The sequence below is a fragment of the Diadema antillarum genome, unplaced genomic scaffold, assembly GCF_040938485.1.
Source record: "Diadema antillarum isolate AM-2024a unplaced genomic scaffold, OU_Dant_1.0 seq00001236_RagTag, whole genome shotgun sequence".
Classification (NCBI taxonomy): Eukaryota; Metazoa; Echinodermata; class Echinoidea; order Diadematoida; family Diadematidae; genus Diadema; species Diadema antillarum.
Genome location: NW_027272023.1, coordinates 185548 through 213374, shown reverse-complemented (window position 1 = coordinate 213374; position 27827 = coordinate 185548). Strand labels below are relative to the sequence as shown.

At 40.2% G+C, this 27827-nt stretch overlaps 1 protein-coding gene across 1 annotated transcript in view; it reads right to left on the bottom strand.

Annotated features, from left to right (window-relative positions):
* The window catches only part of LOC139745150 (uncharacterized), a 62615-nt gene extending 41522 nt beyond the window's left edge, over positions 1–21093 (bottom strand). Inside the window, exons 1-19 of the mRNA XM_071655566.1 lie at positions 21029–21093; positions 20168–20246; positions 18114–18346; positions 16992–17108; positions 16308–16391; positions 15491–15604; positions 14546–14680; positions 13528–13708; positions 12482–12535; positions 11322–11397; positions 9262–9310; positions 8241–8341; positions 6983–7049; positions 6242–6290; positions 4963–5211; positions 3455–3750; positions 1562–1749; positions 977–1023; positions 315–433 (exon numbers count right to left, since the gene is read on the bottom strand). Of these exons, the coding sequence (XP_071511667.1) occupies positions 315–433; positions 977–1023; positions 1562–1749; positions 3455–3750; positions 4963–5211; positions 6242–6290; positions 6983–7049; positions 8241–8341; positions 9262–9310; positions 11322–11397; positions 12482–12535; positions 13528–13708; positions 14546–14680; positions 15491–15604; positions 16308–16391; positions 16992–17108; positions 18114–18346; positions 20168–20246; positions 21029–21070 (2280 nt within the window). The 5' untranslated portion in view covers positions 21071–21093. The remainder of the gene's footprint in view (positions 1–314; positions 434–976; positions 1024–1561; positions 1750–3454; positions 3751–4962; positions 5212–6241; positions 6291–6982; positions 7050–8240; positions 8342–9261; positions 9311–11321; positions 11398–12481; positions 12536–13527; positions 13709–14545; positions 14681–15490; positions 15605–16307; positions 16392–16991; positions 17109–18113; positions 18347–20167; positions 20247–21028) is intronic.
* Positions 21094–27827: the final 6734 nt, after the last annotated feature.

Sequence of the window (27827 nt, the reverse complement as noted above, 5' to 3'; positions counted from 1 at the left end):
CCCCCCCCCCCCCCCAGGAATTCAAGCTCGCTAAATTGCCCAGGTAAGTTAGGGTTAAAGACACACCTGATCACGCTACTCTACAAACAAGGGGTTGTAGAAAAACTGCTGAAAACACCCTTTCCTATCCATTTCATAATCCCAAACTCACAAATAATGTAGAAAATGTATAGCTCTTTTGGAAAACATGGAACACTCCAGATTGATTTGGTTGACCCGTTTCACCTTTTTTGAGTCCTCGCGTATAATCAAGGGGTGCAACTTTTTGTTGGTTTTGTGATGCTCGGCCACATTTGGTTTCATCTCATGCTTACTCGTGCCGATCTCCGCTTGCCCGGAACGGGCTCCTCCCGATGCAGCCTCTTTCTCTTTGGGCCTCGCCTGCTCTTTTCCGACTGTCCATCCTCCGTCTCCATGGCAACCAGATCTAAAGCTGAGTATGGATACAATGGGAAATTGAGTGATTTTGTGTTTTGAGAGAACAACTTTCTAGTACAAAAAAAATGTCCTGCTCCTAAAGGATGATTACTTCATAGAAGCAACATCATCATCATCACCAAAATCAACATCATCAGCATTATCATCATCACAAATCAACAGCATCCTCATCTACATTATCAACATCACTATCATCACTCTCAGCATTAACATCATCATTATCATCATCATCACAAACATCGCTGTCAATATCATCATCATCACAATCATCCCCATCAACATCATCACTATATGTATCATCAGCAGCAGTATCACAATCATCATCAACACGACATCATCATCATCATCATCATCATCATCATCATCATCATCAGCATAGTCATCATTACAGTCATCATTACAGTCAACATCTTCACCTTCAACACTATCATGATCATTTTCTAAAATCCCTGGAACGAAAATTGACATCCCCTAATACTTGATGATGCTTCCAAACCCCCATGCAAATTTGACAAATCTTTAGCGGCCTAAAATACACGTTGGACTCTGCCAGTTCTTCGAGATTTGCATCCTTCGCAAATTGTTTGCATGCCCCTCAAATGCAGGCCAAAACCTTTTATTGCCACATGCTGTGGAATGGATGTCATTTCTGTATTATTTTTGTTGTGTTATTGTGATTGATGTTGTTTCTATTATTAAAATTATCATTATCATCATCATCATCATCATTGTAACAAGTGTTTGAAAACTACGTTTGTAACGTTAAGGGCGCAGACACCTTTATGTAAAATATTGAGACGACCGATCGCCATGTTGGACCGAATAGAACCCACAAGCAAAGTTCACTGTGACTCATTAAGTTATTTGACAAATGTCATTATTTAAGTGTACACAACAATCATTACTATATAATAGTCTAATATAAGTGTAAACCTTTTTCAGTATTATAATATTAATACATATAGTGTATGAATGACATTTTACATTATGATACAATGTATGACTTTGATAGCGAGCTACGGTCAGAGGTCACTGACCTTCTGACTGTCTAGGGCGGCCTGGCTTCCTCTTGGCGATGGTGGTGGTGGGCGTGGAGACGGGAGTGGGGTCAAGGGTCAAGTTAGCCTCTTTACCAGGCTGCTGAATGCTGTCCTGGCTGCTCCCCGCCGTACTGCTGTCCAGTTGGCCAAAGTGCGGCTGAGCCTCCGAAGCGGCCAGACTGGAGTCCTGGGTCACTAAGGGATACTCTTGGGTCACTGACGGACAGTCTACGGTGCTGTCAGGTTGTCTGGTAGTCGGCTGGTCTTCAAGCTTTAGGAGGTAAAAACATGCCAAAAAAAAACCTGCTTTCAGTGCAGTGCATTATACATACATATCATCGCTGAGGCGACAAGACCTCACATCTGCAATTTTGGTGAAAACAACTTTTTTGGATTAATGGTCAGATAGTCAGTTTTGTCCTGTCCAAATCCTAGCTGTCTTACCCCAAAAGTAAAGCTACCACGGCATGTCAAAGGAAAGGCTTTCCTATTTGATGCAGTGCTTTGGCTGCCATGTTGTTGTTTTTTTCTTTTGCTCTCCTGAACATTTGACATTTTGTAGATACGTGGTCGTGTTGCCCCAGTGATGATTATATCTCTTTATAAAATGGGTTCAAGAATGTAGCCAATTGGAAGCGCTGAAATGAGTCACGTGTGTGCTCATGATTTTCTTACTAACATGCACGACTGTGCAAAAAGTGTGCAACGAAAAGTCATAACAGCACGGCGTGTTATCCTATGGGACATTGCAGAGAAAGCGTAAACTGCTCAGTCACTGACGTCACAATGTTTACACTAGCTGTCAGCAGCAGCAGTGCACACTCAATCAGTTGTTACAAGTGCGTCGCGCGCTACTATACACGCTGTCAATCCTGTAAACAACTTCTAGTTCGGGCTGCCAGCCGGCCTTTCTTGTGCATAACATGTGGCGTACCTATACGTACTTATATGTGCGGGATTTCTGAGTGCGACGTGCGTAAATGTTTGGGACGAACATCTTCGGACATCTTGACTTTTGAGCGAGTGCTACATGTAGCTGACTGGTATTGACCCACAAAGGTACATGAAAAATGCTGTTCATTTTCGACCCATTTTATAAATCAAATAATACACACTCCAGGTTTAAGTTCGTGATGTTAGTGGAGATGTAGCTCACTCTCGGGTATTTACAATGTAGTGCATGTTTCACAATTGTAAATACCCTCGAGTGCACTGCATCTCCACTAACGCACTCTCACCTGTGTATTATCTGTATAATATTCTTCAAGCCTAGATAGTGTTTGCTCGTTTTGTTTGTTTCATTCTCCATCTGAGAAGATGGCTGGATAGCCCATATTCAGCTGTAATAGCTGGTCTTCCATGGGGTCCAGTTGGATGTCACGAGGCTAGACTACTCCACTGGGTTCAACACCCTGCTCTTTGCGATGAATAAATGAAGCAGGATCTTTTATGTGCATGAGCTGTGACTCTCTCACACATGGGAACCTTCATTTTATGTCTTATGCGAGGGACAAAGTGTTTTGCCTCTTACAAGGGGATAGTTATAATTACGCACAACATTGCTCGGTTACACTTGGGAATCAAACCCGGGTCCTTTGGATCTGGAGGCAGACATGCTGCTGACCGAGCCAAAACAATAAACCACCAGCATGTGGCTTGCGCTCGGATTTCTATGCAAGCTAAAGTGCTTTCTTTGCTGATTAGCACAGATATCTAGGAATTTAATGTTTATGAAGAGAAAATTGATACCTTATCCGCCTAATCATTATTACAAATGGATGAAGAACGAACACGTACTGTAGCATCATAGCAATAAATCTGTGAGATTTGATGGGTTAAAAACATCACCAAACAAAAGAAGACCTTTTTTTTTCAGTCTTCACTCATTAGTATTCTCTTGCTTTACTTAATAACCATTTATATATCCTCCTTGACAGAATTTCAGATAATTAAGTTTTCCAACCAAGTACACAAACCTTCAATGGCATGCTGTCCCCTTGTCCACCAACACTGCCTAGTGCTTGCAGCACTGTGCCACCCATGGCGGCTGTTGCTTCAGCGTTCTGATCCTTCAGGAACGCCGCAGCTAGCTGCTTCAGCGTCTTGGCCGATGAACCTAGGGTCGACTCTTCCTCAACTTCCATCTTCAACTCCTCCTCCTCCTCCGCCTCTTTCTCCTTCTCCTTTGCCATCTCCATCCCGTCTTCCTTCTCCCCTTCAGCTGTGGGCCCGTCTCCTCCTAGTGCGGGCGGGTTGGAGGCTGGCATCACTTCTGTAACCATGGATACCAATAGATAATGATTTTGAAACTCTCAAGATCCCATGTTTCAAATGTATGCATTTCATGTTAGCCATGATTTGCCAGTAATTAATCTTTGAGGGAACCTTCAATGATTAACGCTTCTGATTCTAAGTTTTTCTTTTTTTCTTTCACTAAAGATGATGACTATAATAACAAAAACAACACCAACACTACTACTACTCTACTACTACTACTACTACTACTTCTACTACTACTACTACTACAACTACTACTACAATTATCTACTACTACTACTACTACTTCTTCTACTACTACTACTAACTACTACTACTACTACTACTACAGTGTACTACAACTACCGTACTGCTACTACTGCTACTACTACTTCTACTACTACTATTACTACTGCTACTACTGCTACTACTACTACTACTACTACTACTACTGCTACTACAACTATTACTTATTATAATATTAACAATAATAATGCGAGTATTAATAACAATAATAAAATAGGGAGAAGAAAAAGAAGAACAAGCACACCAACAACGGAAGAACTAACGTAGGCCACAATCTTTATCAGCATCTGCGTCATAACAGAGATTGGGGAATTGAGAGACTTATTCCTAAGATATCTCTTCAGTAGTCTTAACCTACATCTTTTTCATTATCAATCCTGCTGCTAATTTTAAGGAGCCATTCAGCAAAAATTGGCTTACCGCCAGAGCTTCGCTCAAAGAAATTTCTCCAAATGCATTTATACATTTCGCACCGACTGCCACTGATTAAAAATATATTTATTTCACTGGTCAAAGTGACTCGACATATCTAGCATCCAGCTGTAGCACTTCAAGCTTTTACCCTCCAACCTGTGAATACTGATCACATTTTACATATCTCAAATGAGCCTGGTGTCAACGTGCTTGGTTTTCGTCCAGCTTCATTTGCGAATGCAGGGCTTGACACTAACTTTTTTTCTCTCTCTCTCTCTCTGGGGGCCCATTCGAGCCACTAATATCATTCAATTTCAAATTTTGGTGGCCTGATTTACTGTAAAGAAGGGACCATATCAATCCATTTCAAATCCTAATTGCTCAATCTGGCCACTGAAAGATATTAAACCTTTTGGGAAATTTGCTGGCCCATCATCAATGTTCGGTGGTCCCGGGCCAACGGGCCATCACTGATGTCAAGCCCTGGCCCAATGGGCCATCTAATCACCTGCTGGGGGCCGTTGTGCTTGTTCTCCAACCCGGTTATCCTTATCCCTCGCCTTGTCTCTCTCCGTCTCCTCTCTGTCCGTTCTGTCTCTCTCCGTCTCGTCTCTGTCCGCCGAACCGCTTGGCTCCATTGCCACATCCTTCTCCCTGTCCTTCTCCGAGGGTTTGCCAGCAGGTGGCTGTAGGTCCATGGCCTCCAGAGGGCGGTCCACTACCTCTGGCTGGGCCGATGAAACCCGTGTGTCGTCCTCTACGGGAAGAAGCAAAGGAAATGAAACCTTTGGATTGGAGAGTCCTCTTACTAAGCACTTTGATCATTTCATCTTTGTTTTAGTTTACCTTTTCTTTGGATACCTCAAACATTTCATGTTACACAATTTGGAAATTTCCCCTAAATTCAGTCATAAACTTAGCTTCAAGGTAATTGACCCTCTTTTTTGTACTAGAAAAGAAAACAATAACACAGACATGTACATTGAACATGTAAATAAAACAAGTTGTAAGCTAACTTGTAAAATTGAAGAAAAAAAATAATGCATGAAACTCACATACTGCCTTATATTTGCTCTTATATCAATGAACAGGGCTGTCCATTTTTTTTTCTTCTTTGTCATTTCACATAACCTATTACTAGTAGTTTTTTCTCATTGATAAGAAATGCAATCAACTTACTGTCAGTGAATACCCGTCTAATGTGTGTGCTTTATCCTATGTGAATTGTTAAAGGTTTGTGGAATTCCTTTGAATGTTTCTACAGATAAATGGCGCTATATAAATGATGTTTCATCATCATCATCATCATCATCACCATCATCATCATCATCATCACTATCATCATCATCATCATCACCATCATCATTCCTATGGATTGAATTGTGCAACATAAAATATTAATGTGCTAAAAGAATGTGTAGTGTGTGCACAGATTCATAGGTGGCCCGTTTCATTCATTGTGCATTCAGGATACATTCAAAAACCAGGAATAGCGACGATCATTTAATACATGCATCGAAGCATATTATGCTTATTGTTGACCTGTTGAGGATGAGTCCCGAGTATACTCGCGAAGGTGTCTATGGGAAATGTGTGTTGTAGCAAAATCAGTCCACCCTCAATGGTGGGTTAACGGCCGACTTTGCACATTGTGTGGAAAAAAGTCTACAGTGTCCTGGGCGACTTCAAGTGATACAGTATGTGCAGTCCTCTTCAAAGTGACATCACTAAATCAACCTTAGTAATCACAACAAGTTTTTCAGTTTACACAATAATGTGTCGCTCACCATGGGTCTTGCCTTGGTACTCGTCCAAATCCAGAATAGTGACGAGGCTCTGCAGTGGTCGGGGAAAGAGGAAAGTAAGAGGGAGAGAGAGAGAAAGAGAGAGAGAGAGAGAGGAGGGAGAAAGACAAAGCACAAAATCAAATTTATACAATCATTTCAATGTACGACACTGCAGGTAAATTCATCAATAATATTCACTACATTCGACTATGAGTCCTACCCCCAATAATTTTTTCCGTGACCTTTTCGCACAGTTTTAAGTCTAACACTGTACTCTTTTTCATGCCCATCGAAATGTACATTTGGAGCAACACTGCTAACATCAATAGAATTATTGGGCACTGCCAGCCCTATAATGTATTCACAAATTTAGCATCTCTTTATACATTGTTGCATTTTAACCATGTGAAGAAGAGTCCCAAGAATACTCGGGCAGGTGTTTATGGGAAATGCATGTTATAGCAAAATCAGTCCATCCTCAATGGGTTAAAGTAAACATAACCACAAATATATCAGTTCATATTTTACCAGTAACTGCTTTGAGTGATTATCTGAATTATTATGTAAACTTGTGATAAACAATGAAAAAAAGTAACTGACTGACAAACTGAGGAGCAAAATTTGCCCTTCTTCAAAACTCTCTCACTTCTAGGAGTTACTGGTATCAAGACACTTTGCATGCTTGCTTGTGTATTCTATGTTTTTGTTTTGCATAGTTTCATTTTCTTTCCTGTTTCTCACCATGGGAGGGTCTTTGGAAGTCATGTGATCATAGAGGGCGACTAGCCTTTCTCCAAGCGGTTTCCATCTGCAGAAAGATCATGAGAATAAAGTAAGAGTACTCATCACTGGTAGACCCTTTCATACAGAAGCAATCCTTATCAATACCCGCTGATGATTTATCATGCAGTAGCACTACCAGTGGTAACGGCAGGACTAACTTTTTGTGTGCCACATTCACACGCGCCGCTCAGTCGATGGCTTGCCAACTTGGCATATTTTGCTCAACTTCACATCCATGCACAGTCCATGCACAAACAGATTTTATTTCGAATACTGACTATTTCAATTTGCCATGAAAAACAGCCACAGCTTTGTCATAAGATCTAAATCACAGTGTAGCTTTCTGTGTTCTCTACAGTTTTCCTGAACTGCATTTCTGGCATCAATGCATATTATATAAAAAAGTTACATACATGGAGCTTTGAAAAACAGAATGTTTTCCAAAAGCGGCCATGTATTGCGGTCTCAGAATTATGGGGCACACAGGGAGTTAACACTATGAGTAGCATACAATTCAAAGAGAAATTACAGGTCCCACCTTTTATCAGAATCACTTTGTTGTGCCTTATTTGTGTATATCTCACACATTTCTAACCCCATTTTAATCGGTTTAACTTTTATTTTCTCTTAGAATTGTATTGCTCTGAAACATTTCATGTGTATTAAAAGTGGTTTCTAATTATCTCCCTAAAAGTTAAAACCTGAATTCCCATCTCAACCAGAATTATACCATTTCTTTAATATTGTTTGCACATTCAGAGTATCAGGTTTGCACAGGGGTCCAGGCGGGAGACTCTCATGTTTAAAGGGACTGTGATACCCTACTTTTGGTTGATATCAACCTGCAGGTTTCTAATATTTTTGGGTGAAATAAAGAGGAACTTTTTGTAAAGTATGAAAGAGCACATTCAAAGAGGAATTTGATGTTTGTTTGATGAAAATCGGTTTTGAAATGGCCGATATATCAACAACAAAAAAGCAATCCTAAAGGTGTGACAATTTGGATGTCTCAGCCATTCCAAAACCAATTTTCATCAAACACACTTTGAATTCCTCCTAGAATGGCATGCGCTCTACTATTTCATAAGTGGTTTCTTCATATCTTGTAAAAAGTTAAAAGCCTAATCCTAATATCCACCAATACCATATACCATCCCTTTACGTAAAAGAGATGCTGGGGGTTGGATTCTCTGGAAGTGACGAGAACAAAACTTACTTGTACTCGGTGAGTTTCTGCAGGAACTTGATCTTCGGGAGCGGCGGGTCTTTCGCCAGTCGCTGTCTCTCTCTCCTCAATGACAGTGCCTCCTCTACAACCTGCAGGGTTGGAGTTTAATCAGTTGAAATGAATTCCATCTTCACCAGTGTTTTATCTCTCTAAAATTTCATTTATACTACAAGAGAACTGTTTACCTAAACAATAAATGAGGACTAGAAATACGAGAAATCCTGCCTCCCCAACTAAGAAAAAAAAAAACAATCATTACAAACAATTTGATATAAATAAAACTGAATAAATAATATTCATAGACTGATTGATAGATCCATACAAACATTTAGATATATAAATGAATAACAGAAGGATCCATGCATACGAGTGAATAAGTAGAGGAACAAAACCACAAAAACTCTAAAAGAATAAATGAGTGAGAAATTCACTTCTTCATTGGTCTCCAAATGATTACTTGATAAGGATTTCTGAAGACAAAAAATGGACAAAAGATCTACCATACGCAATATTTTCATAATACATATACATGTATGTCAAGTTGAAATAGAGATTGGTGTTGAATATGGTCTTTTATAATAATAATAATAAAGGATATTTATATTGCGCAGTTACTATTATAATATATTCTACTGCGCATTACAAGAATACATAATTCAAACATAACATACATTACTTCAAGAGATTACTTTTTAACCTGACCTTTTTAACCTAACCTTTCATTCGATTCTACATACAAAGCATGCTCACACAAAGATACAATATGTGGAATATTACATGTAATTCTACCACATACACTTCATACATTTCATATTATACTTCAGATATATGTCATATGCTCCATATGATTCAATACTTCTTATATTTCATATATCAAATACTTCATACATTTCATATACTAAGATATTTCATTTGCTTCATATATTTCAAGATTTCACATATTTCATGTTTTCATAAACTTCATACATCTATGTTTTATAACATATTTCATATATTTGTGAAACATCACCTTCTCTGACTTCTCCCTGGGAGCTTCTGAGTAAAACACAGCATCATCACTGATGAGAGAGAGAGAGAGAGAGGGAGAGAGAAGAGAGAGAGAGAGAGAGGTATGGTGTCAGAGAGGGAGAGTTAATCGAGAGAGAGAGAGAGGTATGGTGTCAGAGAGGGAGAGTTAATCGAGAGAGAGAGAGAGGTATGGTGTCAGAGAGGGAGAGTTAATCGAGAGAGAGAGAGAGGTATGGTGTCAGAGAGGGAGAGTTAATCAAGAGAGAGATAGAGAGGGAGAAGTGGAAGGAGAGATAGATTATAAATCCCAATCAATACAATATAAATCATATTTTACAAAATTCCATCATGGTGACCAGGGGGGCGTTTCATCAATGAGTTTGTCGGAGGTTTTCACTGACAAATTTGCTATCAGCCAATCAGACGCAAGGATTTCAGTAGCTTTTAACAGTTGTCGGTGTAAATCACTGACAAAAAGTTTCATGAAACACCCTCAAGATCTTGTGAGTGAGGCACAGATCATAACATATGTTTTTCCCTTATTGTAGTTCAGTGAATTTTAATAAAAAGACTAATAATTTGGCAGTGATCATGTTCAATGAATTTGAAGTTCTGTGCAAAACATTTGATGACTGCCATGTAAGTATCTGCAACAATTGCCACTCACAGTAAACTTTATAGCTCAACCTTCATTGTGCTTTGATTGCCCACTGGCACGCAATCTGGGCCGCATTTCATAAAAGATGTTTCAATAGGACAGCAACTCTTGCTGGAATGGCAACTTCCCAAAGTAACAGCCAGTCAGGAAGCTGGATTCTTGTCGTTAGTATGACAATTGCCATTCCAGTAAGAGTTGTTATCATATCAACTTTTTTATGAAATGGGGCCCTGGAGTGCCTTCTTTGGTAATTGGTACGGATGTCTGGAAACTATCTGTCACTGAGTAGAGACGGAGGGGACACGCCATATCTTTTAAAAGCAAGTCTAATTTTTCAGGAATCAGGACTTCCCAATGATTCTGAGAGTAGTTGCATTCGTAGTTGCTGACTACAGTGTACTGAATGGAGAAATGTATACAGTGTGCACGTCACACTCACCTCAGGATCAGGATGAATAATTTCACACGTCTTTAAATTTACATATGTGACCCTGCACCTCAAAACAAACAAAAAGTCGCCAGACATGAATTTTTAGTTAAGACCATATTCTGAAATAGCAGACTTTAAGCTTTAAAATGATGTATAACTCAAATCAAATGGACTCTCCTAACCTATCTAAATATTGGAAAGAAAGCACAAACTCAGGAAAAGTGTGAACTGAGAAAAGAGGTTCTGAAGTACAGTGTCTATTCAAGCGCTTAACTTTACCAAACCGTGCTGGCTGTACGATGAATGGGACAAAAAAACAGGAAGTAAACCACCAGAGTAACAACAATGAAGGGATTATCAGATTAAACTAAAATTAAACATGCCTCATTAACACATTCTGTCCATAATTAATGCCAACTTTCAAAGCAGTAAGACTGTCCTTTAAAAAGTTATTAGAGTTGAAAGTGAAGAGTGTGGACAAGGTTTTTCAGATATGAAAAAGGGATTCTGAAGACACACCTAATCACACTATTCTACCAAAAATGTTCGAGATAAACTGCTTAAAAAAACACACTTTCCAGCCCGTTTTATGATACCAAATTTTAGCATAATGTAAAAGAAGACCCATTCTTTCAGAAAATATGAAAAAATCAAGTTTGAATAGGTTGACCCATTTCACTTATTTTCAGTCCTCACGCAAAATCAGTGTGTGCGACTTTATGTTCGTTTTGAGGTGCACGGTCACATGTAGTACCTGACACGGAAAATTTACGAAAATAAAAACATTGCAAAATATTTGCCGTATACAGTAATACCCTAACCCCTATAGGGTTGTAAGTTGTAGCTAACATGCCTTATTGGTACATGACACTTTAACCTTCAACATACAGATTCTGCAGTCAAAACTATATTCAAAATCTTTCAACAACACAAAAACCATAAAGCACTACATACATGCATCTGTCATTCTTACCAGTGTTTGAAAAGGTCCAGGCAATCTCGTCTAAGACATGGCTGCTCAGAATAAATCTGGTCCCGAAGTGCTAAACCTTTGTAGACACAAAATTCAGGAAATATCACAATGACAAAGCCTATTAGATGAGGTATTTTGGCATTTTGCAGTTTTAAACAGAGCTTTACATGACAAAATAGACCTTATGGATACATCTAACAAGTTGCCAAAATGTAATCAGTAAAATTTGGAACTGTTTGCAATATTACTGTCAACAAGTTTCAGTGATAAAGCCAGTTCACAGTTCCACTTTGCACAAGAACATAAGAAGGTCATTTGTACAATCAGGCTTGTTGGTTTTTAAATCCACTGGGATAAGCATCCGTGATGTGATGATTATTCATGGCATTCATATTAATGATATTTGCTAGCACATCTTCTCGACAGCAGCAAGCCTGGTAACTGGCAACATAAAAATAGACGAGGTTGTTAATGCATTCCCTACAAAGAAAATGAAATGGATGCCTGCCAAAGTGTCCATTGACGCACCATTCTGGTCACCTGATCTATATGCAAGCCACTTGTTTACTCTTCGTTTGAATACGAGTCCCATAAGTTGTTACATAGGCAAGCTTATGCATTATGTTGTTTTAAAAACAAGTGAAGAGCCTACAAACAAACCAACTGAGAAAATAAAAGAAAGGTCATTTGTACCAATGTGCATATATGCGATACTGTAAAAGTGGAAATTTTCGCGGTGTTGAAATTTTCGCGCATTTTGCGCAACCAGAAACTAGCACGAAAATAGAAGCACGCGAATATTTTCGCTTGCCATAAGTTCCTGTGCATGATGTCTTGATTCCGCGGAATTAAAGACATGCAAAACTCCTCTTACCTGGCCAAGCACGAAAAATTAGTCGCGCAAAAATATCCACATTTACAGTAACTGTGAACTAGCTTTGATACTGAGACAGGGAAATTTAAATTCACCACCACAAACGAAAATACTTGTAGTCAAGACCAACAGACACCAAAAATGCAATCCTTATGACACTTATTTTCAACTTGGTTTCTGTGCTGATTTGTTATTAAGGGTGCAACAGAGCAAGCAATTAGCTTAAGCAGTCTGCTGCCCCCTGCAGTTTGTGTTGGAATATGCTGTTGCATTTGGGTGTGCTCACCTTTCATGTAGTACCTGTCTCTCTCAAGAGCCTGGGCGATATAATACAGGCAGGCTGAATGGTAGTGAGAAGGTTAAAATAAAAGAAGTAAGGAAAGGGAGTTAAGACAAGTTAACCCTTTACTGTCCTTCATCACCAATTTACATGGCACACAGGAGTCCTTTCTCTCTGGTTGGCAAAGGTGCCTGGAGACTAATTGTCAATAGATAGAGATATTTTTAAAGGCATAGTTTACCATTTGCAGATGAAACAAAAACCCAGCATTAGTGCTTTAAAATAGTTCTGACATATGAGTTCAGGATAGACACAACTACTGTGAAAATTTCAATCAGTAAAATTGATGTTACGTATTGCTAAATATACAAAATATGAATAGTTACAATAAAGGTGTTTCTGGACTAAACCATATACAGTTTTATACAAGGGTTTATTATGTGGCCATTTCATTGGAATTCAAATTCACTCCGCCTAAACTTTTGGCTGACTAAAAGTTTCACGAACCCACGTGGCAGTATCCCCACATTTAATACTTTCATTCGCTTTACAGCAATTTGTCTGATTTGTTTGGAAAATCTATTGTATAGAATTGTATGTTACTTGGTGAGTATAATTAGGATTAACATAGTTTTTGTACATTGATGTTTTGCATAGATCTTTATCCTCATAACACAAATATTAACATTCAAACATTGATCATTTATCATAACCAGGGCTGCACACTATCCCATTTTTTTTTCTAATGGTCCAACCTGTCTGTCAGTAGGTACCCACTCTTACATTCTTGAATACTGGTCCATTCCTGAAAAAGTTACTGGTCTGACGGTGATTTTTACTGGTCAGGGGCCGTCGGACCAGTGCCAGCGTGCATCACTGCTGTCATAATCATTACTACACACTGTATTTGACTATTCAATATGGTGGGGGATGGGTTTGATTTACTATTAGCGGTACTAAACGTCAAGAAGATTATAAATGAATTCCTGAAAACCTGAGCAGGAAATGAACCGAATGTGTAATAGGAAAAGAATGCCTTGGAGAAAACTTACTGACGTAGTCATTGATGGCGTAGAGGACGGTACAGAGTAAGTCCAGGCAGGGCCAGTGGTGCTTGGAGCACCGGAGACCCTGCTCAAAGGCCACCCGGGCTAGTGCCAGCTGGTACAGCTTCACCGCGGCGCTGCCTATCTTGTACCACAGTGTCACGTCGGTGCCGTCCAGGGTCACCGCCTGGAGCCGTGATAAAGGAATGGGGGAACCACAAAAACAGACCACAACAACGGTTTTAGCATGCAATCTCTGGTACCCAGCTAGTGGAAGCCTAGTCTAGTTCAAAGACCCCAAGACGCTGTTGGCACTGGCAAATCATGAACAAAGGAAGCTTAATTTGAGGTCTTCAGCTCAATTCAAGGTCATTTTTGAGCTCTGCAAATGTTGTCATTATTCATGAACCTGTAGTAAAACGCACCAGTCCCACTGAAAACATTTAGCACAGAATCATGCAATTGGTAATACAATGTACTTGGTCAGCATTCAAGCTATTTCATGCTCAACCACTTGAAAAACTGTGAACATTCAACTACATGTACAAAAAGAGCTGATATCTAACCATGACATTGCATAATATAGTAAAACTTTCCTACTCTACAACTGTATATGTGCATTTGTACACATGCACATTGTAGCTCACAAAGATAAATGAAATGTGAAAGTTTGAGTAATTCCTCTATTTGAAGGGGCACTCCATAACCATGACAAAGAAAACAGGCAGATTCTCAACTAGACAATTTCCAGCTCTGGAATAAACAGATTTTATCGGTGCTCCACACTAACTTATTTTTTTCTTTGGTTGCCCATTAGGGCCATTAAAATCTTTAAATTTGAAATTTTGGTGGCCAAAACTAAAAAAAAAAAAAAAGAACTATAATAATCAATTTCAAATTTACAATATAGTTGCCTGGTTGGTCCATTACACGAAAACTTCCTTGAAAATTTGGTGGCCCGACATGAATTTTTAGCAGTCCGGGGCCACTGCTAATATCAAGTCTTGGTTATACCATGATTTACCTCCAGGTAGTTTTCCATGGCTGTGTTCAGGTCGCCCCGGTCTGACGCCAGGTTGCCGACGTTCTTGTAGGTGGAGTACTTGAGCGTGATGGCAGTGCTGGTCACCCCGCGCCGGTCCCCCTCTGGTGCCTTGACCTTTGGTCACACAAAAGCAAAATAAGGACAGCGGTCAAACAAGCTGAACAGCATTCTAATAAGTGGAGTCTTGGCAACTCTCAGTATCTGCGCAGAAAACTTCTGCAAACATTAAAGAGCCCTGTCACAGATGCACTGCAGGATTTCTCCATGCCATTGTCACTTTCAGTTATGTCAAGCGCATTGCAGTTCCTATATGATTCAATGCAGTTATTTGTCTGCTTTTCCGATCATACTTCTTTCCTCTTGGCTATAATTCAGCTTTAAAAGAGTTTTGAAAGTTTCTAAAATTTTACTGATTTGTTTTCACTAGTGTTATGGTTCACTACTGCAAGGCTTCAATGTGCCGGTCACATGATGGAAAGCAAAGAAATCGTTGACAAAAAATACCCCTGGATAAAGACAAAACATGACCTGAGAGCAAATATGCAGCCAAAACGGGGGTAAGTTTGTCCCCTGAGCTATCCCATAATGTATCTAAAAGGCCACTCTGCGCATGTCACCTAGGTATTGGCGATATCGAGAACTGTTTATTTGACCAGGGCCCCATTTCATAAAAGATGTTCGGATGGCAACTCTTGCTGGAATGGCAACTTCCAATGGCAACAGCCAATCAGGAAGCTGGATTCTTGTCGTTACCATGACAATTGCCATTCCAGCATGAGTTGCCATCATATCAACTTTTCATGAAACGGGGCCCAGATTATCGCATAGTATAGATGCACAATTTTCTAATGTCTTTCATGTGAGTGAAGTAAATGCACACACACAAAGAAAGGTTCGAGACTGTGGGACAGCCACGCATCATACCTTGGCGAGAAATCGCGTCTGCAGCAGATCGCGGTACGTCTCCCCCGCCTTGTCCACCTGACCACTCCTCTGGTACTCTAGCGCCCTCTTGTACAGCGAAAATGCCTCCTCTTCCTACCGTTTCACACATACACACAAGATGAGAGGAGATACATGGATGACGAGACGCACAAATAAATTAGCTGTGAGGGTAAGGGGAAAGGGATGCACCATTCTGCTGACGAACATAAGAAATTTCTGTTGACTATCATTAATAAACAGTTTGCACACTTATTTCGTCCACAAACATAGACTGTTCGTCCTGCTTTAATAGAGATTTATTTGGCATATTTCTGTTCTAAGCGTACGCTTGTGGTAAACTCTGAACATTGGAGGAGTCAACATATAAGGAACTTCTGAGGACTCGCATGTTTTCACAACACGACAATATTGCTTACAACCACAAATGCACAATTTAGATGAAATAATGAGGTTACCACGTTATAATTCTCTAAATTGATTGGAAACACAAACATTTTTAAAGAGAACAAGGAACTAGCAAATTCAGAAAGAAAGCGGAATTTAATCTTCTAAAATGTGCGGCCAATTCATAAATCAATTATGAAGTAAATAACAAGGCTTTTGAAATTATGAAGCTGAAACAAAAATAATGTATGGACAACAATAAACTTAAGTATTAAACAGAACAATATTTGCTCTTCCATAATGAAATACCAACTATGCAAAGTCAGAATTATTATGACAAGATACGGCATCAAACCATTAGATTATGGCTTCTGAGATTCAACGGCTTGAAGGAGATTAAAAAATAACAGACCTGCGCCTCTTTGGTGAGTTCCATCTCAGACTCTTCATCACTATCGGCCTCTTCACTGCTCTCGTTTAGCGCAGCAATCATGGCCTGAAACAAATACAAATTGGTGTCGAATCTCGTCGTTATATACAATACTTTGCTTGAACCTTTCTTGATGATCATAGAAACAATACGAACAAAAGACAAGAACAAACTGAGCAAAATATACCACTAGAACACAACAAAACATAATCTCAAATCTGTGAATCTGTTAAATCTGGGTTTCCAAGTCTGGTGTTAAACATTTCCAGGTAACTCTGAACATCTCAGAGCCAGAAAGAGTTTTAGTATCACCCTGCATATAATCTGGTGTACACATATTCAAGCCCCACCCTCCTTGAAAAAATAGAGCATTACAATGACAAACAAACAAAAAAAAGCCAATTAATAGCTTTATGGTGTCTTAGGGCAGCCAATTAATTCTATTCATAGAGAGAACAAGCATAATTTATCTTGTACAAACAACAAACCAGCATCCCTCAGCAGAAACACAGAAATTTTAAAAAAGACATTTACAAAGCAGGATGTCAATATTACTCCCGAACCCCATATTTGGGCTTGTTTTTGTGCTGTGTTTTGCTTTCTGTGGCTTTGATTTTTGCTCTTGTTTTGTTGTGTTGTGGGGGTTTTCTTGTTAGGGATAGTTACCATGGAAGATGACGGTTTCTTTGTCTTGGGTTTGGCCGACTTCTCCGTGTGCATTTCAGTCCGTTGGTAGGACGATGGCCGACTGACGTACACGACTTTCCGCTTCCTCATGATGTTCTTGGGAGAGAAGATAGACCGCCAACAAAACGCTACGTGTCAATTAATATTCACTTTACGCTCCAGGCAGTGAGGTAGAAAGAAGGAGAGCAAATGGCATAGATTGCTTATCATTTGTTATTGCTTTGCATTTTGTTAGAGCAGTTCTGTGAAGTGCAGACATGTCTGGGTAGTGTAGTGTTGTAGACCACTATTGTGGTCTAGCGCCCCCTGTTGTTGAAAGGTATTGTGAACACCAGAAAATGCCAGAATAAACAGCCAGAAGTGAAACGTCAGATTCGCTGTGATATTTCTCTTTATAATTGAGTCGTCCAAGCTGGTAGTCAGATTTGTTAACCTCTAACACGAATCACACAACTCTACAGGTAGTGCATTGATATTCAGGCATACTAACTATAAAAAAAACTGCTATTTTCGTGAGGGATTGGTTTTCACGAATTTTGTGAATCACCGTTGAGCTGTGAATTCAACAATACGCGAAGATATTGCGAACGGACAGGCGTGAGTTCATTTGCAATGGCCTCAGTGTCAAATCGAGAAAACAATATCTCGCAAAACTGTCTGTACCCTCCTCATTCGCGAAATATCTGTACGCGAAAATAACAGCTTTTACAGTAATCATTTTGCCAATTGTGAGAGACATCTTACAATCAAGACACAGTGAAGGAGGAGAAAGAGGAGGAGCAGCTGTCGAGGTAGGATGATGTAACAAGATGAAGACATATGAAGAGTTTTATCACAAAATGGTCTTAGCGCCTTTTTTAAAACATTTCACGGCAAAGTCCATCATCAGATAGAGCAAAATTACACCTTTCCAGTATACCTCACTTGTGACATAACGAGGAATATTCTTAAAGTTATGATAGAAATATCATGTATTTTCTTATTATTTTCTTTCTTTTTTAGGCAGCTTTAATCACAAATATCTCAACTTAACAAGAATGGAGTTAGCTCATTTGGCAATAAAAGTTTTCCTGTATTTCCCCATAAGAGAAAAAATCTAACCTTTTCAAAACTCTTCAATAGTTTCCTCTCCCGGCTTTTGTGAATTTTCGCCATTTTCTCCCTGGTAGCTGCGTCGTCATCATCATTGTCCCCATCATCCTCAGCATCGTCGTCATCATCCTCATCATCATCATCTTCATCGCCATCATCATCGCCGTTATCGTCATTGGACGATGATGAAGAGGAAGAGGAAGACTCTATGACTGGTCGTCGTCTCTTGGGAACAGCATAGTCTTCAGTTGCTGCATCGAAACATACACACCCACAAATACAAGTCATTGTGACAACAATTGACATATTGGATAATCTCAGTCAAAACATATAGTCTGTCATAGTACAGTCAAACCTGTCTTTGGGTGCGTTCGAGCGCTCTATAGCGAACCAAAGCGAACTGAGCCAAAGCGTACCGTACCGAACTGTGCCAGATATGAAGCGTTCGAGCGCTCTGTCGAGAAAGCGTACCTCACGAGTTATTTTTAGAAAAGGTCACACATTTTTGTAGCAAGAATGTCATCCACCTGGCGCTTGAACGACTTACAATGTACAGCTGTCCTGAACAAAGAGAACGATGTCTTTGCATTGTGACGTATGCCCATAATATGCGCATGCTTTTCAGGGAACTTTTGGTACGCTTTTGGAGCACATCGGGAAGTGGTCCACTTTTGGCTCTGTACAGTACGGTACGGTACACTGTAGGAGCGTTCGAGCGCTCCTCTGGCGAGAGTACGGTACGGTACAGTTCGCTTTAGGAGAGCGCTCGAACGCACCCCTAGCGATCACCTGTCTACAGTGCTCACTTGCCCTTATACAACCCACTGACTATAAACAATTCCCTCCGAGAGAAAAAGCGTGTTAAAGGGGAAGGCTAGTAACTGATCAGTGGGAATCAGTGGAAATGCTGGGAGATGATTGTTCCAATCCTTATGGGATTCATTCAAGAGTTCATTGTATATCTATTGTTGTGTGAAAATGATTTGCTTCAGAACGGTCTCATATTCAAGTAATGTGCAGATTAATGCTCCGTCACTGACCAGGGACGCTAACCTGGAAGCATTAAACTGCACATTACTTGAATATGAGACCATTCTGAAGCAAATCATTTTCCCACAACAATAGATATACAATGAACTCTTGAATGAATCCCATAAGGATTGGAACAATCATCTCCCAGCATTTCCACTGATTCCCACTGATCAGTTACTAGCCTTCCCCTTTAAAGATCCTCTCTATAGTGGCCACATGTCAATAGCGGTCACTTTTTTGGTCTCCCTTGGGTGGCCCCTAGACAGGTATGACCATTATACATTTTATGTCATTTCCGTGTAAATGATTTCCCATGGCACAAATCTTGCTTGCTTTTCACTACTTGGTACAATAGTTATTCCTGCATAACTTGTAAAGATGTAACATATACGAATAAGGTACCTTAATCCTAAGCCTCATATCCTTTGACTAGGTGGGTAATCTCTTAAGTAAAGAAAGAGAGCAATGCTGGGATTTCTTAAAAACAACTCAATAATGAGGAATGATTCTGCATGGAAGAAAGTCCTTGACTTGAGCACTACGTGACAAGTCTATGTTAAAGGGGATGGCTAGTAACCGATCAATGGGAATCAGTGGGAATGCTGGGGGATGATTGTTCCAATCCTTGTGGGATTCATTTAAGAGTACATTATATATCTACTGTTGTGTGAAAATTATTTGCTTCAGAACAGTCTCGTATTCAAGTAATGTGCAGATTAATGCCCCGTCACTGACCAGGCACGCTAACCTGGAAACATTAAACTGTACATTACTTGAATATGAGATCATTCTGAAGCAAATAATTTTCACACAACAATAGATATATAATGTACTCTTAAATGAATCCCACAAAGATTGGAACAATCATCCTCCAGCATTCCCACTGATTCCAACTGATCAGTTACTAGCCGTCCCCTTTAAATACTGTAGACAATGTGAATACCTGAAGAATGAAAGGGAAACACAAAAGTTATAAAACAAATATTGAACATCTAAGTAGGTACCACATCATCATAACACAATGCACTCACTTTGAAGCTGATGTGGTGGCAGACCCTCCCCCTCCTGTAAGTGTGCTGTAGCCATGAGGAGTTTCCGCTTGGCAGCCTCCTGCAACGGTGAAGACAAATATCAGCTGGTATGTACTCTTTGGTAAGAGCAAGAGGTTTACTTCAAAATGCCATCGTGACGTTATCTGAATTGAGCAATGACAGTTTCTAATATATAAATTCATTGATATAAAATTTCCGACGTGAAATCCTATTCCAATCAATTACAGCAAAAGAAAAAGTGACAGCATTTAAGATGTGACCCCATCCCCCCCCCCCCAAAAAAAAAGTAATACTACTCATCAAGCTGCATGTGCATGTAAGATATTAAACAATGGTTAACAACATTGGATGAGATTTCTCTAATTTTGATATTTAAATCTTTAAAAGCTGTCCCACAAAAAAATACAGAGTGTTTGTAAGCTTGTACATGAGACAACGCTCTATGTTACCACTCTCAATTCTATCGCTATTGTACAGTGCATGTTGTGACAAGCCCTTATTTGTAGTCACAAACGTCGTAGCTTACAATTTCTGTGTGGCAAACATCAGCTAGATGGTCTGCAAAGAAATTACTTCACTCTAAACTTTTTGACAACAATCTACACCATATGTTGTAGGGGCATCAATCCTGTTCTTACAAAGCAAGTTATTCCTTCAGAAAAACAAACATACAAACAAACAAAAAACTCGACTGCATTTGTACACAAGCATCTCTTGCAGTAACTGGAAATAGAAACAGAGAATCAAACATAGTGTTTACCCACAAGGAATTAGACAGCCTATATCTAAACGTTCCCTACGTTGTATGTTGCACTTGGAAAGCTCATCAAAAACACTTACATAGCTGAGACCACTTTCCTTCAGTGTTCTTATGATCGGCATGGTCCGGGCATCAGTTGACCTGCAAACTGAGAATCACCTGAAAGGACAAGTACAATATGTTACAATAAGCCTTTGACTGGCCTGAATTCTGAAATTAACTACTGCAAAACGAGAAATTTTCGCGTGCATTTTAATTTCGCGAATTTCGCCAGCGCCAAAATTCCTGAAATTAAAATGCACGCGAAAGCTTTTGTCTACACTACATGCATTGAATGCCAGTAGCAATTCGCGAAAATTTCATGCCCCGAATATATCATGTTTTACAGTATAAAATTCAATCCAAGGTAGTTTGATATCATATTTTGGGCTGGCAACATTACCACATTATACACATGAAAACATACACACATTGTACATTGGTCCAAAGTAAATGAATTGATTTTTCAGTTTAAATTTTTAAATGATGTTTCAACACATGTATACACATAGAGGATCCTAGACTATCATAATTACATGTCGGTAATTAGACAGAATGGCGTTAGTGCCGTTTTGCATTGGATGCCAAAATTCTGGTTCATTATGAAATAAAATTCAATCTTTATGGCTCAAAGCGATAAGTGAAAACGTTTTTCATTTCTCTCTCTGCATTTGTGGTCACTTTAAAGTCTCAAAATAGTGAATTTTCCAAGGGGTCATGTTTTCATGGCAGTGCGCATTACAGATGATCGTTCCACCTGAATGTAGCAATCCCACAGCGATCACAGCAAGTTTCTCTATGGTATCTTTACAGAGACATGTTTACAACTCTCTGTCTTTTCTCTCACCCTGAGCTTGTATCAAGTTTTGTGGTATTGGTTTATATTTTGATAATACCAAGTGGTTGACTGAGGAGGAGGTCTGGTGTTGTTCTGTGTTGTGCGTGTGTTATTAAGTGTATCTGCCTGTCTGTGTGTGTGTGCCTGTCTGTCTGTGTGTGTTTGGAGGAATGAAATGAGAATAAATGTGAAAAATGTGATTATACATGTATACTTATGTCAATCTCAAAATAATTAATTATAGCCTTCCGTGGACTACAAATCAAAGAAAAAGAGAGGGGGTGAAAAGAGAGAGAAGAGAGCTAAGAGGAGTACCGGTAGACAGCCAGGTGAAACAGAATGAACAAGAAAGGATGGGAAAAGGCAGAAAGAGAATACATGAAAACAAAGATATACAGTACAGAGTACATGAAAACAAAGACATACCGTACAGGAGAATAACCATGTAATCAGATGTTATGATAAAAAGTAGCATTAAATTGAGGAAGAGAACATTGAAAGGAAAGGAGGTAGGAAAAAAAAAATAGAGATAGATTGAAAATGAAAGGAAGAGAGATGGATTGAAAATTAATGAAAGAACAGATTAATAGACTTGGAAAAAGATTTAAAATGCATGAAAAGGTAAGAAAAAAAAAGATAATTAATGTAAGGATGTGAGAATTAAAGAAATGCTATATTGAAGAGAAAAGAATGAAAATGCAGATGAAGGCTGGGAGAGGCAGGCGGAAGGTAACAAAGCACAAATAAAAAAATATTTATAAAGAAGAGTTGGGAAAGAAAGAAAGACTAATAGAAAGGAAAGAGAAAACATGCAGGCCCTACTCGAAAATTAAAGAAGAAAAGACATAAGGATAGAAAAATAAAGGGATACACTTCACATAACACAACAAGCCTCAACAACTCCAGAGACTCCAACCCCAAGCACCTTCTGATCTGGAGATTCTCCCACTTGAAACCCCTAGCAAACGGGAGACTCCAACTTGATGTGCGCGAAGCGCACATCACGAGCGCTAAGTCCCTTGCGGTCTAGTGTTCTAGATGCTCTCTCGCGCTATTTAAGGCTTATTTTTCAACATACAGTACAATGAAAATAAGTAAGAAATCATTTCAAGCGGGAGAAATTAAATCTCAAGCGGGAGAACGGGAGATTCTGCAAAAAGGGCTTTCGGCGGGAGATCTCCCGTCGAAAGCGGGAGAGTTGGAGTCTCTGCAACTCTGTAGGCATAATAGATTCATTTGGGACAAGCTGATGAAAAGAGGAAAAAAACATCTTTTTAAGATACCATAGAAAAAATTGTTGTGATCATATGGGATTACTACTTTCAGATCAACGATTGACTTTTGTGCACTGCACGAACATCTACACACTGTACACACATTAAAATTCATCATCTTGAGGATTAACGTGACAAAACAGACGGTAAAAGTTTTTACAGTCTACACTTGCTAATAGACTACATGTAGAGCTACACATAAAAAGTAAAGATCGAATTTTATGCCATAAAACAGGAATCTAGGCACCTGGTAAAAAAGCTGATGAGGGAGGGTCTCCAAAGATTGCATTAAAACACACACGTTTTACTGGGCGCTCTGCATCGGTTGATTAAAACTCGATTTTTGAAGAAAAAAAAACAGATCGGATTTTTTCTTCTTTTCATCATGGATAGTGGACATGTGTGTGTAACAAAAAATCACCGTGCAAAGTTGCGAAAATTTCTACGTCAGATGTGAGATGAATAGAAGTGAATGGGGGGCCTCATGAGGCGTTCCCCCCGGGCCTCATGAGGCATGGCCCGGGGGCGGTCCTCATGAGGCGTGGGGGCGGTCCTCATGAGGCGGGGCAGTCCTCGTACGCGGGAGCGGTCCTCATGAGCAGGTTTCCCGGACTGAGTTAGCATCTAACATAACTAACTTCATAATAATACACCCGGTTGTATGTCACAACATTGAAGGAAACCGTAACGTTAAAACAGATGAACTGAAGAAACCCAAAATACAACAAAAAAATTAGAACCTAATGTCATGAAAACAACTGAATAATGAAAACAATTGCATGAACAATACATCGTGCACCACGCACGCGCGCGCACACGCACTCATGCACACATGCATAAACACGCCAACGATAATGCATGGGACTGACCGGATTTAGTAAGTCACTTTTTCTCAATAGCTACAGTGGAGAAAATCTACTTTGTTGACAAGATGATGGCAACCGGGAAAAGGGACTAAAGCCACGCAGCCTTGTTGTGTTTCTAATTTACATACCGGTACAGCTCTAACATTACATACCAAAATACAACGTTGTAAATCACTATAGTCATTCCTTGCAGTCGAAGAAAAGAGCTCCGATGTCCGATACGTATCGTACGGCACGGCAGTAACACTCCGAGCCCGATAGTCAGTGATCTTGAGCGGATGGGCCTAGGATGGACCTGGCTGCTGCTGCTTGCTGCTGGCAGTCACAGCTTCTCGGCTCGGGCGCGGCCCGGCGGGCTCCGGCCGGGCGCCGGCCTGCTAGCGGGTATTAGTAGCAGCAAAAATCGTACACTCAACAAAGGTGCACGATCTTTGGTAGCAGACCATTGGGCGAAAGATGCGTGTACAGATTGTACGATGATACCGTGTGTGTGTGCGTGCGTGCGTGCGCGCGCACGTGTGTTTGTGTAGTGCATGCAAGGAAGACGGAGCGCGGGTAGCGTAGCGCAGCGCTCTCCATAACGTTAACACGCGCGTACGCATCGTTTAGTGTGCACTAATACGTACAACACTTTGTACGTTGGGAAATGTACTCGGCGTTTTTCTGTATGCATTGAAAACAGCATACGGATCTCTATAAACGTTAAGTCAAAAGTTGTCAAACCGGGTAATCAAACCGTTCATCTGCATTGATTTGTGAGTATGTTTTAGTATTTTAACATTGTCTTACGAATGCTAACTTCATATCCACGTCCATAATTGTTTAAATACGTAGAGTTTCCTTCGAACGTCTGAACTGAGTTTCTCTTCACTTGAGTGTCGTGTGTGTGTGTGTGCGCCGTGGACGTATGTCCACGTATGGTAAACGTTAGAACGTGACGAGTTATGGTAGGCCTAGTTAGACTTTGTGAGTGTTTAAATGACCGGTCAGTCACTCAGGATTGTAACAATAGTATTTTGAGTAAGTACTCTCAATCAGCCCAATCCAGCTAGCGCTCCCATACGATACACGTACACATCACACGCAATACGCTATTCGCTAATACACTCGTTGAGTCGCCATCGAGCAGTCACGGTTCCATCGCATCGTTGAGCTGTCACTCTCACTTGCTTTTTTCTTTCCAAACACACCCATTAACAAATGGTTCAGGCCAATGCTCTAAGTTCCAAGGTTTAATCTGATATACAGTTTTAGCAACTTACCGTCATAAGCTCTTCTCCCCTCTACATGAAAGTAGACGATGCCATTGCTTGGTGTCGCGTGACCACCGTTCGTGCAGTTAGTGTGTGCGCGTAATATGGTACGATATGTGTACAGATTGTACACACAAATTCTTCCCGCCCCTACTTAGACGTTTTACTTTCGCGGAAGGATATAGGCCTATGCTTTACTTTTCACTCCATACAAAATCAATATACATACACAAGTAGAGTACACGAGGGGAAGAGGGTAACAGTGACAGGTGCATGAACAGGTGGCGAATCAACGCTAATGGCGACTTAACGGTAGGCCTAGGTGACGTTATTTGCGGATGACTTGGTTTGAGACATGTATTCTCTCTCCAGCAAAGGACTGTGCGTGATATTCTTCAACAAGACATCACAGCACTGTGTGATTGGCAGTTACAATGGCAGATGAAGTTCGAATAGTTCAAAATGTCATATTACGAGAATAACCCACAAGAGAAGCCCTCACCACCACAAGTATGTCGTGAATGGCTCTGTCCTACAGGAAGTGAAACATCATCCAGGCATTGAACTGACATATAATCTTACCTGGACCTGGTCAAGACACATCAATCAGACAATCACTGGCGCAAACAAGATCGTGTAGGTCTCCTGCACCGTAACCTCTGGAGCTGCACCAAATCTACCAAAGAAATAGCTTATTGTATAAAACCCTTGTACGCCCTAAATTAGAGTATTGTTGTGCTATTTGGGATCCTCACTAAGTCACCCCATCACCAACTTAGAGAAAGTTCAAAGAAGATCTGCTAGGTTTGTCACCAACGACTTCAGGAAAACCAGCAGTGTCACAGACATGCTCCAAGATCTAAAGTGGGACTCTCTTCAAAGACGACACACAATTGCGACCGGCGACAACGGTTTTACGCAAAAGTCGGGAATTTTGAAAATTAATTTTTTCACTGAATCACATTGCCCATTTCCTTAGCTTTGCATTGATATAAAATACTTGTATTCTTCGGCACCATAAGTGGGCATAGAAAGAGAAATAAAATGCACATTTTAAGTTGTTAGCCTGACAAAATTGCAAGAAAACAGGCTTTGAAAATTCACCTCTTTCTCAAAGACAATGTCTGAGCGGCGATGCGAGGGGAGAATCACCCATCTGTACGATGGTGCCAATCGATGTTAAGCCCCACCTCTAGCAACCACATCGCCTTCTGATTGGCTCACTGAGAGAGTCAAATTTCCCGGGCACCTTCCTCGGAGCTCAGCGTATGGAGCGGAAAAACAATGCGTTTCACTCGGGTTTGTTTACCAGTACGTCTTTCAAGATGGCGAATACGATAATTGCACGTATGGTGTACATGTACATGACGTGTATGGTGCACGTATTACGCAATGGCATCCACACGCCATGACTGTAACAGGAGCGGTGGCGAATCCACACATTTACAAATCGCGTTTTCATTGTGGTTGGTTTGTCTTTATCATTGGCGACCCTTTTGAAAGCAGAACTGCTAGTGCTGGCAAGGGTCATGCTTAAATAAAAAACAAAAAACAAACACAACTCGTTAGTTTGGTGCGATTTTGACGTGTGGTATTTGAATATAATTGGTCACATGTGACCGCTCCTTTCCTCTTATCTGCCTTCCATTGAGTCAGTCTGCTGTCATAATCTTTACTACATGTACAAGTAGACAAATTTGAGAATATTTAGTTTTCTTTTCACACGATTATGTCATGCTACACGATTTTTGTTTCACTTCCGTTGTCGAACATTGCGGTAGAATAGTTTGGACAGAAAGACAAACGAAGAGCATGCACTACAGAGCAAGCGTATAAACCACTATAGCAAGAACAATGCATCATGTAATCGTGCACGCGTGGACAAAGCATTCCCCACACGCTGCAACTGGTGTCTCCGAAAGCCGAATTATGTAAATGTATGCGACGCACCAGCCAATCGCATGCAAGACCATGCGCCGTAGCAACACTGGGGATATTGGCGCGGCGTTCGAAAGAAGCTCGAAACTGACGAGTGCGATCCAACATAGGGTGCTTAAAATTCCATTTTCGGTAGTAAAAAAATTAGTCTTATGCTATGAAATTTAGTGTAGATGTAGAAAACATATATCAAAGATTTGATTTCTGCAAAAAACCTAAATCGACAAAAATAATGGTCAAAATCTTTGTACCCCGCCTAGGAGGGAATTTGCTCTTGCGACTTTTGCCTGAAACCGTTGTCGCGGGTCACAATTGCCAGGCTTTCACTGATTTATAAAGAAACTCATTGTTTAATCCCGTCAAACAAAAATCATTTCAAAAGGAATGCCAGAAGTGGACCAGCAACCAGGTCAAATCAACCCTTGAATTACAATACTATTCAGACCAACAAAGATTGCTATCATCATTCACTTCATCCAAGGACAATCCCAATTTGGAACACACTGCCGGCTGAAATAAAATCTGCGACCAATATTGATACCCTTAAATCTCGTTTGTCCAAAATGAGATTTTAAAGTGCTGCAACTGTATGCATGAGGGACTGCACGTTTATAGCCCAGCAGCGGCGGTTGGTGCAGTACTGACAAGAGGGGCCAAGCAGTAACGTTAGG